A 17,022-nucleotide genomic window follows, 5' to 3' on the forward strand; every position below is an offset into this window, starting at 1 on the left:
TATATATATATATATATATATATATATATATATATATATATATATATATATATATATATATATATCACACACGACTATGCTGCTAATCACGTAAGTATGAAGCTAAAACTGGCAGTTTATTAACGCTGGTACATAATACGTATTAATAAAATAAAAAAGGCGGGAGAGTCCGTTGTGACGGACATCCTCACTATTTACAGTAATTTTCTTATTATCCAGGAGGTAGAGATCGACGGTGAATACCCTGGTTATGTTTGCGTATCCGGTCGTGTACGTCTACAGGCACGAGCTGCTATATATACAAAGGGACGGGACAGATCTGCACCATACGCTGGAAAGCCTTCGAGGAGTAAAGAAGTTCAAGGCTTAGTCAAGCATTTCAATAACAAAATGTTTTCACCTGGAGGGCAAGAAAGCTACGGGAAAGTGCCAATGTCCAGTTTGTCATTTGGCGATGATGATGTTTTAGACGATTTTGACACCTCCTTGTTGGACGAGGAATATACTGTATCGCCTTTAAACAGTGGAATCCACTCACCATCCATATACCACTATGAGCCGGTCACCGGTTCACGTGCAGGAAACACCGGTGTCACCTCTGACAGCGGTGACTGGAGAAGCTACAACGAGTCTTGGACTGTTGGAGACGCAGCTGCTGCTTCGCAGCTCGCCACACCGGCCATGTGGGACTCTGCCAGCATTTACTTGTCGCAGGCTACTGCTGCAGAAGGCTGGACTACTAGAAATCCTGTCGGAGGTTCAAACCAATCCTTGTTACCCCAGCCGAGTGATGGACAGACATCATCAATCATTGGACGGAAGTTGAAGGTGTATGAGTTGCCGCCCCAGAGTGATCCTGAGCTGGAGAAGAAGAGACTGCGAGCGATAAAGGCTTTGAAGAATCGACTAAAAAAGAGCTTGCAGCAGGAGGAGAAATACTCGAAACTAGACACCCTCACCCAGGATGTATCACGGCTTAGAAGTGAGAAAAGCAGGAAGCAGCAGACCGTTGCAGCCCTGCAGGCCTACCTCAGCCAGATGGCTATATCCCCCAATCCGCAACACACTGGTAAGTGCTAGTATATGCTTACCAACTTCCAAACAACTGATTATTGATGGTATATTCTCACACTCCCTAACGCTATTTGGTCTCATTATGTTGATCTTTATTCACTTGTGATATAATACGCCAATAACATTATATAATTCACAGATCTTATATAACTCTCTAACCTTCTTGAGTAGTCTTCATTATCTTTCTCTCTCTCTTGGCACAGGTAGTGGCTGGTGATAAGAGATCTTCCCGTTGAGGAGTCCTGCTGAAGATCAGCACTCGCAAATGCTGAACCACGCCATCAATTGTTCGCCTTTGTTTACACTTCTGCCTTGTCATTGGTGGGTCACATGAGCCTGGGCAGTTACAGGTCGAAGTGGAGGACCTGTACGGTTTTCTTTGACTCAAGTAACGTGAAAGAAGACCGGGAGGCCGAGGTCATTTGTATGACGGTGAACTGTTGGCACATTTTGAGCTGCTTGGATCATCGTCCTGATGTGTGCTGTAGAAGCCCCAGGTCCATTGCTGGAAAGTAATAAAAGCTTGGGATCCATGTTGGAGAATAACAGCAACCTGAGATCCAGTTCGGAGAATGATAGGAGAATAATAGATATCTCGGGACCCGTAGTGGTGAATATTAATGTTGAGTGTTGTAGTGTGTGTACTAATATTCATAAGAGTAGCCACACTCATTCCTCACATGCACTTGATGGTCTGTATACAATTTTACTATATAAAAAGATTAACACAAGTTCTAACTTCTTCATAACCTTGATGACTTGCAGATGACAGCTCCTGAACCTTAAATGTGCGAGAAACATAAGACAGTATATGTAGTAGGGAACCCACACAGTCTGAGAAAAGAATAAAAGGACTTAACGGAGAAATTTCAAGATTTCTTCCTGGAGGTATTTGAGTATTTTCTTCCTCTACCAGGCCAATATTATTCCAATGGATATAATAACAATGATAGCAAAGGTGATGGTATAGCGCCTACATTTGGAAAGTTGATGTAAACTATGTGCCGAGGATGCATTCAGCACTTCCTCTCGGGATCGCCACACAGTGTCTCTAGAAAACAAATTGGTTGTTGCTCTGGGGTCCTTTATTTTATCTGACAAAATTATTACCTATCACACTTAAGAATTTGAGTGCTCCTTTGTCCCATGATATAAAAAGCTCCTATCTAAAGGTAACGAAGTATTAGCGAGGTCCTGTATGAGAGGATACGCAAACCGGATGATTGATGATGGAGCTACCAACACTGTTACCTTCATTGTATCAATAATAAAAATAATTTTTAACAACAAGTAAATATTCAGTGTACTATTTTGAAAACATGCAGAGAGCTAAGAAATACCCTGAGGGAAATTTATATGAAATTACGGTCACGTTGACCTGACCTTGTTGCATCAGTCTTAAGACATGTACACGTCACTACACTCTTGATGATGTCAGATCTTTACTACCTTTGGCATGGTAACTTCTTAAAGGAATGCCGTGATGTTCAAGGGCTCTTGATCCAAGAAACTGAAACTACCCTCCCTTTCCATGGATTAAATTTAATATCCCATTCCCCAGGAGCTGACTCATATGGCTTTAGCGCTTGATATTTCTTTCGACCACATATAACAGAATCCAACTCACTGCAGTAGGTATGAGGGACTGATTACCTCAGTTTTACCACAGTTATTATTCCTGCCTTTGATATGTTTAAATAATGTAGTAAATCTGAGCATAGCTCACTCATCCAGATTAGTCATCAGATTTATAACTATCTCAAAACACAATTATTGCAATATATTTTGGTGGTATTATTATTACACTTAGGTTATTATTGTACAAGGTGTTGTTATACTTCGGCTACTTTCATTTATCTAATATAATATTCTAATTATCTATTTTAGCTTGATAAGACAAATGACTTTTTTGAGTGCAACTATTTATTGGTAGTTTTTTATATATAAAAAGGAATATCGCTAGAGGGATAGTGGTGAGGTGACGATACTGGTATTCTTAATGAGAAACAAGGCAACTGGTAAAGACCCGGGCTGGGACAACACTGGCCAATCTACAAGAAGAAACGTATACCCAAGAATCACTGTTTACTACACGCCCACTTAAACGGATGTTACAGCCATGATGGTGTAACAGCCATGATGGTGTAACAGCCATGATGCTGTAACAGCCATGATGCTTGTTCACGAAGAGTGTCTGCTACGAGCGCTGTCTCTGTAACATGTATCATGTTACACATTAAACACTGTCTGCTACAAGTGCTAACTCACTCAAATGCCTCTACAGGAAATATAAAAAATAACATTGTTAAAATCACAGATTTTGTTTGTGTAAATTTATAGTGGACAGACTTTTATATTGGTTTTAAATTGTTACCTCACACCCACCCCCCTCACACAGTCTTACCTCACACCCACCCCTCACACAGTCTTACCTCACACCCACCCCTCACACAGTCTTACCTCACACCCACCCCCCTCACACAGTCTTACCTCACACCCACCCCTCACACAGTCTTACCTCACACCCACCCCCCTCACACAGTCTTACCTCACACCCCCCCTCACACAGTCTTACATCACACCCACCCCCCCTCACACAGTCTTACCTCACACCCCCCTCACACAGTTTTACCTCACACCTACTACCCGTCACAGTCTTACCTCACACCTACTACCCCTCACAGTCTTACCTCACACCCATCCCCTCTCACACAGTCTTTCCTCACACCCACCCCCCCTCACACACTCTTACCTCACACCCCCCCTCACACAGTCTTACCTCACACCCACCCCCCCTCACAGTCTTACCTCACCCCCCTCACACAGTCTTACCTCACACCCACCCACTCACAGTCTTACCTCACACCTACTACCCCTCACAGTCTTACCTCACACCTACTACCCCTCACAGTCTTACCTCACACCTACTACCCCTCACACAGTCTTACCTCACACCTACTACCCCTCACAGTCTTACCTCACACCTACTACCCCTCACAGTCTTACCTCACACCTACTACCCCTCACACAGTCTTACCTCACACGACTACTCCTCAGTCTTACCTCACACCTACTACCCCTCACACAGTCTTACCTCACACCTACTACCCCTCACACAGTCTCACCTCACACCTACTACCCCTCACACAGTCTCACCTCACACCTACTACCCCTCACACAGTCTCACCTCACACCTCCCCCCTCTCACCTCACACCTACTACCCCTCACACAGTCTCACCTCACACCTACTACCCCTCACACAGTCTCACCTCACACCTACTACCCCTCACACAGTCTCACCTCACACCTACTACCCCTCACACAGTCTCACCTCACACCTACTACCCCTCACCTCACACCTACTACCCCTCACACAGTCTCACCTCACACCTACTACCCCTCACACAGTCTCACCTCACACCTACTACCCCTCACACACTCACACCTACTACCCCTCACACAGTCTCACCTCACACCTACTACCCCTCACACAGTCTCACCTCACACCTACTACCCCTCACACAGTCTCACCTCACACCTACTACCCCTCACACCTACTACCCCTCACACAGTCTCACCTCACACCTACTACCCCTCACACAGTCTCACCTCACACCTACTACCCCTCACACAGTCTCACCTCACACCTACTACCCCTCACACACTCACACCTACTACCCCTCACACACTCACACCTACTACCCCTCACACAGTCTCACCTCACACCTACTACCTCACACCTACTACCCCTCACACAGTCTCACCTCACACCTACTACCCCTCACACAGTCTCACCTCACACCTACTACCCCTCACACAGTCTCACCTCACACCTACTACCCCTCACACAGTCTCACCTCACACCTACTACCCCTCACACAGTCTCACCTCACACCTACTACATCTCACAGTCATACCTGATATCTCTCCCCCAAACACCTGTACAATTCCATAATATTCTCAGGTTAAAGGTTCAAGGCAGACATCTGCACCTCAACAGGGTGTTAAATAAGTCGCAACTTAAAGTAATCTGTTTATTTGGTAAAAATATACAAAAATAAAAATAACGTGTATTAGAGATTTGGAACAATTGTCGCTCCTCGCAAGAACATTAACACATTACAACTTACTTAACATTAAGTACAAAACTCACACAACAACATTCAACATTTTTATTTCCTAACAGAAGATCAAGGGCTTCTATTATTCTTCAACATCAGCCTTGAAACTTTTATCATACTCCAAACTGGGATCAGAGGTTTCCGGTATTTTCAAACACTAGATCAACGGCTTCAACATTCTACCACAGTGGACTTGGAGGCTTTTATCTTTTGCCAGCATGCGATGAGTGGCTTATGTCATTCTTCAACATGGATCCCGAGTCTTCTGCAGCACACGTCAGGGAGTTGGTTCACACAACTCAGTGTGTGTGCCACCGGATGACCATTATATAGGTAACTTCGTGTGTGTGTGTGTGTGTGTGTGTGTGTGTGTGTGTGTGTGTGTGTGTGTGTGTTTGTATGATCGTGTGCGTGTGTCTGTGCGTGAGCCCTCGTGTGTGTGCGCGCCCACGCACGTGTGGGTGTATGACCCACTTAATATTTGTACTTATTACTCATTGCAATTGTTACCGGATGTAAACGTATCAGTAGCTTATTACTTTGTAATTTGTTTATGATTGTAACCATGTATTGGAGTGTAAATGGTTCATGGCCTCTGTAACTTGTCATGATTGTGACCAGATCTACCTGGAGTTCATTACCTTTGTAATTAGTTCAGCTAACATAACTTTGGGGTCCAGTCACTGGACCCATTATGTACCTCTGTAATCTTTTGACTACCGCCCACAGGATGGGTATGAGGTGCATAATAAAGATATTTAACTAGTGAAAAATGGGCTCTCAGGCTACACTTTACTACGTTACTTGATTCAACATAAGCTGAAGAGATGCTCCACTTTAAGCTGTGCTGCACAATGTCATGTGACCTAATGGTAAATCAGACGCAAAGACATAAGTGGGCAATTGCAGACAGTGTTCAGTCACTCCTTGGAGCGCTCATCTTGTCCTCCTTAACAAGAAGACGTCTTCTTCACCAGCCACTACCTGTACCAAGAGAAACACAAGTTAATGAGAACTACGCAACGATATAAAAAATTATAAGAGATCTGTGACTTATATCATGAAGATATAATATTATAGGTGAATGACACTGTTGGAGAAACGAGTAAGACTATAACACTTACCAGTGTGTTGGGGAAGAGAAGATATCGCCAACTGACTGAGGTAGACCTGCAGGGCTGCTACCTTCTGCTCCTTGGTGATCTTCTCACTCCGGAGTCGCGACACATCTTGTGTAAGGGCGTCCAGCTTCTTGTATTGATTCTCTTCCTGTTCGCTTCGCCTCAGTCGGTTCTTCAAGGCCTTTATCGCTCGTAGTCTCTTCTTCTCCAACTTGGGATCACTCTGGGGCGGTAACTCATAAGCCTTCAGCTTCCGTCCAGTGAGTGATGCTGTCTGTCCATCATTTGTCCAGGGAAACAAGGGCTGGTCTGACCCTCCAGCAGGACCTCCTGCAGACCAGCCTTCTGTAGCAGTAGCCTGAGTAGCAAAGTGTGAAACAGCAGTTGCGTCTCCAGCTGTCCAAGAGTCGTTGCAGTGGTATGTGGGTGGTGAGTAGCCTACACTGTTGATAGGAGACACAGTGTACTCCTCGTCCAATAAGGACATGTCAAAATCATCTAAAACACCATCACTTGTCGGGTAACAAGCAAAGTATCCTCCATTTAACACTTTGGGAGCCTGTTCCTTTTCATAAGTATCTTGTCCTCCAGGAAAATTCATCTTGCCTCTTAATATAGTGATTAACTTTCGGAAGACTGAACTGGTAATGTAATGTTTAGCTAGACTGTTAATGCAATGTTTGGCTAAGTTCAGACTGCTCGACGCCTTGAAAACTTTTCAGCGTGTGATACTTAGATGTTTCACTCCCTCATATTTATAGCGGCTTTTTCGTTTTAGACCTTTTTAGGCCGGACATATAACGTGAATGGGGTATTTACCACTGCAGTTACCCAAAGCAATGATATGCATGCTAGAGTAAAGAGCGAGGATATCCGTCCGTGAATTCATCCGGGGGTTATCCCACTTAGGTGACTTTTTTCGTTGTACTGGCAATGTATGCACCAACATTTATTGGCGTCCTCGTCGGTTTATGTACAATATCACTGGGCTTACAGACTATCAATTACTCAAAGGATCATTAAAGCTGCATATCACTAGTTCACCACCCGTCATTAATACTTTGATCCCTAACATGGCGCTTAAAATAAAGTCTGTGTGTATGTATGCACTGACAAACATGCACTTCTCAGTGTACGTATCCTACACACACACACACACACACACACACACACACACACACACACACACACACACACACAATCTTCAAAAAAAGGTACGATTGGACACCTAGTATCGACCAGCGAAAAAGCGGGGCCAGGAGTTGTGACTCAACCCCTGCAACCACAAATAAGTGAGTACACAATTTACCGTACTTCAACAACCTAAAGCACTTAAACAATCCAAACTATTCAACAAATCACTCAACGAGGTCAAAAATGACCCACAACTTAAGGTAAGCAAAATTTCTTAACAAACAGAGCTACATATGACCCACAACTTAAGGTAAGCAAAATTTCTTAACAAACAGAGCTACATATGACCCACAACTTAAGGTAAGCAAAATTTCTTAACAAACAGAGCTACATATGACCCACAACTTAAGGTAAGCAAAATTTCTTAACAAACAGAGCTACATATGACCCACAACTTAAGGTAAGCAAAATTTCTTAACAAACAAAGCTACATGTACACCACAGAACTTCCGCTTTATTATCTTGACATTAATAATGTTGACAGAATTGAAGGAAACCACTGAAAATCATTTTAAATAAACACTATTAAAAATAATTGACAAAAAAAATAAAAAAAAACATCGTAAACCATTAAAAAAATTCTTTGAAAACCAATGCAAATAAATGTATACTAGTGAAAATTATTGAACATGAGAAACCACTAAAAATCATTGTAAACATCAGCACCATAATAAACAATCAGCTCCATAATAAACCATCAGCTCCATAATAAACCATCAGCACCATAATAAACCATCAGCTCCATAATAAACCATCAGCACCATAATAAACCATCAGCTCCATAATAAACCATCAGCACCATAATAAACCATCAGCTCCATAATAAACCATCAGCACCATAATAAACCATCAGCACCATAATAAACCATCAGCTCCATAATAAACCATCAGCACCATAATAAACCATCAGCTCCATAATAAACCATCAGCTCCATAATAAACCATCAGCTCCATAATAAACCATCAGCTCCATAATAAACCATCAGCACCATAATAAACCATCAGCTCCAAAATAAACCATCAGCACCATAATAAACCATCAGCTCCATAATAAACCATCAGCACCATAATAAACCATCAGCACCATAATAAACCATCAGCTCCATAATAAACCATCAGCTCCATAATAAACCATCAGCACCATAATAAACCATCAGCTCCATAATAAACCATCAGCACCATAATAAACCATCAGCTCCATAATAAACCATCAGCACCATAATAAACCATCAGCTCCATAATAAACCATCAGCTCCATAATAAACCATCAGCACCATAATAAACCATCAGCTCCATAATAAACCATCAGCACCATAATAAACCATCAGCTCCATAATAAACCATCAGCTCCATAATAAACCATCAGCTCCATAATAAACCATCAGCTCCATAATAAACCATCAGCACCATAATAAACCATCAGCTCCATAATAAACCATCAGCACAATAATAAACCATCAGCTCCATAATAAACCATCAGCACCATAATAAACCATCAGCACCATAATAAACCATCAGCTCCATAATAAACCATCAGCTCCATAATAAACCATCAGCACCATAATAAACCATCAGCTCCATAATAAACCATCAGCACCATAATAAACCATCAGCTCCATAATAAACCAACAGCACCATAATAAACCATCAGCACCATAATAAACCATCAGCTCCATAATAAACCATCAGCACCATAATAAACCATCAGCTCCATAATAAACCATCAGCACCATAATAAACCATCAGCACCATAATAAACCATCAGCTCCATAATAAACCATCAGCATCATAATAAACCATCAGCACCATAATAAACCATCAGCTCCATAATAAACCATCAGCACCATAATAAACCATCAGCTCCATAATAAACCATCAGCACCATAATAAACCATCAGCTTCATAATAAACCATCAGCTCCATAATAAACAATCAGCACCATAATAAACCATCAGCTCCATAATAAACCATCAGCACCATAATAAACCATCAGCTTCATAATAAACCATCAGCTCCATAATAAACCATCAGCACCATAATAAACCATCAGCACCATAATAAACCATCAGCACCATAATAAACCGTCAGCTCCATAATAAACCATCAGCACCATAATAAACCATCAGCACCATAATAAACCATCAGCTCCATAATAAACCATAAGCACCATAATAAACCATCAGCTCCATAATAAACCATCAGCACCATAATAAACCATCAGCACCATAATAAACCATCAGCTCCATAATAAACCATCAGCATCATAATAAACCATCAGCACCATAATAAACCATCAGCTCCATAATAAACCATCAGCACCATAATAAACCATCAGCTCCATAATAAACCATCAGCACCATAATAAACCATCAGCTTCATAATAAACCATCAGCTCCATAATAAACCATCAGCACCATAATAAACCATCAGCTCCATAATAAACCATCAGCACCATAATAAACCATCAGCACCATAATAAACCATCAGCTCCATAATAAACCATCAGCATCATAATAAACCATCAGCACCATAATAAACCATCAGCTCCATAATAAACCATCAGCACCATAATAAACCATCAGCATCGTAATAAACCATCAGCTCCATAATAAACCATCAGCATCATAATAAACCATAAGCACCATAATAAACCATCAGCTCCATAATAAACCATCAGCACCATAATAAACCATCAGCTCCATAATAAACCATCAGCACCATAATAAACCATCAGCACCATAATAAACCATCAGCTCCATAATAAACCATCAGCACCATAATAAACCATCAGCACCATAATAAACCATCAGCTCCATAATAAACCATCAGCTCCATAATAAACCATCAGCACCATAATAAACCATCAGCTCCATAATAAACCATCAGCTCCATAATAAACCATCAGCTCCATAATAAACCAGCACCATAATAAACCATCAGCACCATAATAAACCATCAGCTCCATAATAAACCATCAGCACCATAATAAACCATCAGCTCCATAATAAACCATCAGCACCATAATAAACCATCATCACCATAATAAACCATCAGCACCATAATAAACCATCAGCTCCATAATAAACCATCAGCACCATAATAAACCATCAGCTCCATAATAAACCATCAGCACCATAATAAACCATCACCACCATAATAAACCATCAGCTCCATAATAAACCATCAGCACCATAATAAACCATCAGCTCCATAATAAACCATCAGCACCATAAACCATCAGCACCATAATAAACCATCAGCTCCATAATAAACCATCAGCATCATAATAAACCATCAGCACCATAATAAACCATCAGCTCCATAATAAACCATCAGCACCATAATAAACCATCAGCTCCATAATAAACCATCAGCACCATAATAAACCATCAGCTCCATAATAAACCATCAGCACCATAATAAACCATCAGCACCATAATAAACCATCAGCTCCATAATAAACCATCAGCATCATAATAAACCATCAGCACCATAATAAACCATCAGCTCCATAATAAACCATCAGCACCATAATAAACCATCAGCTCCATAATAAACCATCAGCACCATAATAAACCATCAGCTTCATAATAAACCATCAGCTCCATAATAAACCATCAGCACCATAATAAACCATCAGCTCCATAATAAACCATCAGCACCATAATAAACCATCAGCACCATAATAAACCATCAGCTCCATAATAAACCATCAGCATCATAATAAACCATCAGCACCATAATAAACCATCAGCTCCATAATAAACCATCAGCACCATAATAAACCATCAGCACCATAATAAACCATCAGCTCCATAATAAACCATCAGCATCATAATAAACCATAAGCACCATAATAAACCATCAGCTCCATAATAAACCATCAGCACCATAATAAACCATCAGCTCCATAATAAACCATCAGCACCATAATAAACCATCAGCACCATAATAAACCATCAGCTCCATAATAAACCATCAGCACCATAATAAACCATCAGCACCATAATAAACCATCAGCTCCATAATAAACCATCAGCTCCATAATAAACCATCAGCACCATAATAAACCAGCTCCATAATAAACCATCAGCTCCATAATAAACCATCAGCTCCATAATAAACCATCAGCACCATAATAAACCATCAGCACCATAATAAACCATCAGCTCCATAATAAACCATCAGCACCATAATAAACCATCAGCACCATAATAAACCATCAGCACCATAATAAACCATCAGCTCCATAATAAACCATCAGCACCATAATAAACCATCAGCTTCATAATAAACCATCAGCTCCATAATAAACCATCAGCACCATAATAAACCATCAGCTCCATAATAAACCATCAGCACCATAATAAACCATCAGCACCATAATAAACCATCAGCTCCATAATAAACCATCAGCATCATAATAAACCATCAGCACCATAATAAACCATCAGCTCCATAATAAACCATCAGCACCATAATAAACCATCAGCTCCATAATAAACCATCAGCACCATAATAAACCATCAGCACCATAATAAACCATAAGCACCATAATAAACCATCAGCTCCATAATAAACCATCAGCACCATAATAAACCATCAGCTCCATAATAAACCATCAGCACCATAATAAACCATCAGCTCCATAATAAACCATCAGCTCCATAATAAACCATCAGCTCCATAATAAACCATCAGCACCATAATAAACCATCAGCTCCATAATAAACCATCAGCTCCATAATAAACCATCAGCACCATAATAAACCAGCTCCATAATAAACCATCAGCTCCATAATAAACCATCAGCTCCATAATAAACCATCAGCTCCATAATAAACCATCAGCACCATAATAAACCATCAGCTCCATAATAAACCATCAGCACCATAATAAACCATCAGCTCCATAATAAACCATCAGCACCATAATAAACCATCATCACCATAATAAACCATCAGCACCATAATAATCCATCAGCTCCATAATAAACCATCAGCATAAACCATAATAAAACCATCAGCACCATAATAAACCATCACCACCATAATAAACCATCAGCTCCATAATAAACCATCAGCACCATAATAAACCATCAGCTCCATAATAAACCATCAGCACCATAATAAACCATCAGCACCATAATAAACCATCAGCTCCATAATAAACCATCAGCATCATAATAAACCATCAGCACCATAATAAACCATCAGCTCCATAATAAACCATCAGCACCATAATAAACCATCAGCTCCATAATAAACCATCAGCACCATAATAAACCATCAGCACCATAATAAACCATCAGCTCCATAATAAACCATCAGCAATATAATAAACCATCAGCTTCATAATAAACCATCAGCTCCATAATAAACCATCAGCACCATAATAAACCATCAGCACCATAATAAACCATCAGCACCATAATAAACCATCAGCTCCATAATAAACCATCAGCTCCATAATAAACCATCAGCACCATAATAAACCATCAGCTTCATAATAAACCATCAGCTCCATAATAAACCATCAGCACCATAATAAACCATCAGCTTCATAATAAACCATCAGCTCCATAATAAACCATCAGCTCCATAATAAACCATCAGCACCATAATAAACCATCAGCTCCATAATAAACCATCAGCACCATAATAAACCATCAGCTTCATAACAAACCATCAGCTCCATAATAAACAATCAGCACCATAATAAACCATCAGCTTCATAATAAACCATCAGCACCATAATAAACCATCAGCTCCATAATAAACCATCAGCTTCATAATAAACCATCAGCTCCATAATAAACCATCAGCTCCATAATAAACCATCAGCACCATAATAAACCATCAGCTCCATAATAAACCATCAGCACCATAATAAACCATCAGCTTCATAACAAACCATCAGCTCCATAATAAACAATCAGCACCATAATAAACCATCAGCTTCATAATAAACCATCAGCACCATAATAAACCATCAGCTTCATAATAAACCATCAGCACCATAATAAACCATCAGCTCCATAATAAACCATCAGCTCCATAATAAACCATCAGCACCATAATAAACCATCAGCTCCATAATAAACCGTCAGCTCCATAATAAACCATCACCACCATAATAAACCATCAGCTCCATAATAAACCATCAGCTCCATAATAAACCATCAGCTCCATAATAAACCATCAGCACCATAATAAACCATCAGCTTCATAATAAACCATCAGCACCATAATAAACCATCAGCTCCATAATAAACCATCAGCACCATAATAAACCATCAGCACCATAATAAACCATCAGCACCATAATAAACCATCAGCACCATAATAAACCATCAGCACCATAATAAACCATCAGCACCATAATAAACCATCAGCTCCATAATAAACCATCAGCACCATAATAAACCATCAGCACCATAATAAACCATCAGCTCCATAATAAACCATCTGCTCCATAATAAACCATCAGCTCCATAATAAACCATCAGCACCATAATAAACCATCAGCACCATAATAAACCATCAGCTTCATAATAAACCATCAGCACCATAATAAACCATCAGCTCCATAATAAACCATCAGCTCCATAATAAACCAGCACCATAATAAACCATCAGCTTCATAATAAACCATCAGCACCATAATAAACCATCAGCTCCATAATAAACCATCAGCTCCATAATAAACCATCAGCACCATAATAAACCATCAGCTTCATAATAAACCATCAGCTTCATAATAAACCATCAGCACCATAATAAACCATCAGCTTCATAATAAACCAGCTCCATAATAAACCATCAGCTCCATAATAAACCATCAGCTCCATAATAAACCATCAGCACCATAATAAACCATCAGCTCCATAATAAACCATCAGCTCCATAATGAACCATCAGCACCATAATAAACTATCAGCTTCATAATAAACCATCAGCACCATAATAAACCATCAGCTCCATAATAAACCATCAGCTCCATAATAAACCATCAGCACCATAATAAACCATCAGCTCCATAATAAACCATCAGCTTCATAATAAACTATCAGCTCCAAAATAAACCATCAGCTCCATAATAAACCATCAGCTCCATAATAAACCATCAGCACCATAATAAACCATCAGCTTCATAATAAACCATCAGCTTCATAATAAACCATCAGCTTCATAATAAACCATCAGCTCCATAATAAACCATCAGCACCATAATAAACCATCAGCTTCATAATAAACCATCAGCTTCATAATAAACCATCAGCTTCATAATAAACCATCAGCACAATAATAAACCATCAGCTTCATAATAAATCATCAGCACAATAATAAACCATCAGCTTCATAATAAACCATCAGCTCCATAATAAACCATCAGCTCCATAATAAACCATCAGCACAATAATAAACCATCAGCTTCATAATAAACCATCAGCACAATAATAAACCATCAGCTCCATAATAAACCGTCAGCTCCATAATAAACCATCAGCACCATAATAAACCATCAGCACCATAATAAACCATCAGCTCCATAATAAACAATCAGCTCCATAATAAACCATCAGCACCATAATAAACCATCAGCTTCATAATAAACCATCAGCACCATAATAAACCATCAGCTCCATAGTAAACCATCAGCACCATAAACCATCACCTCCATAATAAACCATCAGCACCATAATAAACCATCAGCACCATAATAAACCATCAGCACCATAATAAACCATCAGCACCATAATAAACCATCAGCACCATAATAAACCATCAGCTCCATAGTAAACCATCAGCACCATAAACCATCACCTCCATAATAAACCATCAGCACCATAATAAACCATCAGCACCATAATAAACCATCAGCACCATAATAAACCATCAGCAACATATTAAACCAGCACCATACTAAACCATCAGCTCCATAATAAACCATCAGCACCATAATAAACCATCAGCTCCATAATAAACCATCAGCTCCATAATAAACCATCAGCTTCATAATAAACCATCAGCACCATAATAAACCATCAGCACCATAATAAACCATCAGCTCCATAATAAACCATCAGCACCATAATAAACCATCAGCTCCATAATAAACCATCAGCACCATAATAAACCATCAGCTCCATAATAAACCATCAGCTTCATAATAAACCATCAGCTCCATAATAAACCATCAGCACCATAATAAACCATCAGCTCCATAATAAACCATCAGCTCCATAATAAACCATCAGCTCCATAATAAACCATCAGCTCCATAATAAACCATCAGCTCCATAATAAACCATCAGCTTCATAATAAACCATCAGCACCATAATAAACCATCAGCACCATAATAAACCATCAGCACCATAATAAACCATCAGCTCCATAATAAACCATCAGCACCATAATAAACCATCAGCTCCATAATAAACCATCAGCTTCATAATAAACCATCAGCTCCATAATAAACCATCAGCACCATAATAAACCATCAGCTCCATAATAAACCATCAGCTCCATAATAAACCATCAGCTCCATAATAAACCATCAGCTCCATAATAAACCATCAGCACCATAATAAACCATCAGCACCATAATAAACCATCAGCACCATAATAAACCATCATCACCATGGTAAACCAATGCAATCATTGTAAACCACTGTTGAATATGTAGACGATAAAAGCATTAACCGAATTACATTTCAAGAAATGGTTTGGAAAATGATCCCAGACGCAGTGTTACAAGAAAACCTTCAAGACAGTGGTCCCAGATGCAGTGTTACAAGAAAACCTTCAAGACAGTGGTCCCAGACGCAGTGTTACAAGAAAACCTTCAAGACAGTGGTCCCAGACGCAGTGTTACAAGAAAACCTTCAAGACAGTGGTCCCAGATGCAGTGTTACAAGAAAACCTTCAAGACAGTGGTCCCAGATGCAGTGTTACAAGAAAACCTTCAAGACAGTGGTCCCAGATGCAGTGTTACAAGAAAACCTTCAAGACAGTGGTCCCAGACGCAGTGTTACAAGAAAACCTTCAAGTCAGTGGTCCCAGATGCAGTGTTACAAGAAAACCTTCAAGACAGTGGTCCCAGACGCAGTGTTACAAGAAAACCTTCAAGACAGTGGTCCCAGACGCAGTGTTACAAGAAAACCTTCAAGACAGTGGTCCCAGACGCAGTGTTACAAGAAAACCTTCAAGACAGTGGTCCCAGACGCAGTGTTACAAGAAAACCTTCAAGACAGTTGTCCCAGATGCAGTGTTACAAGAAAACCTTCAAGACAGTGGTCCCAGACGCAGTGTTACAAGAAAACCTTCAAGACAGTGGTCCCAGACGCAGTGTTACAAGAAAACCTTCAAGACAGTGGTCCCAGACGCAGTGTTACAAGAAAACCTTCAAGACAGTGGTCCCAGATGCAGTGTTACAAGAAAACCTTCAAGACAGTGGTCCCAGATGCAGTGTTACAAGAAAACCTTCAAGACAGTGGTCCCAGACGCA

General features: G+C 40.0%; 2 protein-coding genes across 5 annotated transcripts in view; both read right to left on the bottom strand.

Moving 5' to 3' along the window:
- LOC128689855 (uncharacterized) overlaps positions 1-17,022 on the bottom strand; it is a 483,205-nt gene that overhangs the window by 387,441 nt on the left and 78,742 nt on the right. The window lies entirely within an intron of this gene.
- On the bottom strand, positions 6,271-7,361 carry LOC128686092 (uncharacterized). The gene has a single exon (XM_053772759.2). It carries the CDS (start codon positions 6,916-6,918, stop codon positions 6,271-6,273), a length of 648 nt encoding a protein of 215 aa, XP_053628734.2. The 5' UTR covers positions 6,919-7,361.

The sequence above is a fragment of the Cherax quadricarinatus genome, chromosome 1 (genome assembly GCF_038502225.1).
Source record: "Cherax quadricarinatus isolate ZL_2023a chromosome 1, ASM3850222v1, whole genome shotgun sequence".
Lineage (NCBI taxonomy): Eukaryota > Metazoa > Arthropoda > Malacostraca > Decapoda > Parastacidae > Cherax > Cherax quadricarinatus.

Coding starts and splice junctions, on each gene's coding strand:
- LOC128686092 (XM_053772759.2), bottom strand. CDS start 6,918: ATGAATTTTCCTGGAGGACAAGATACTTATGAAAAGGAACAGGCTCCC.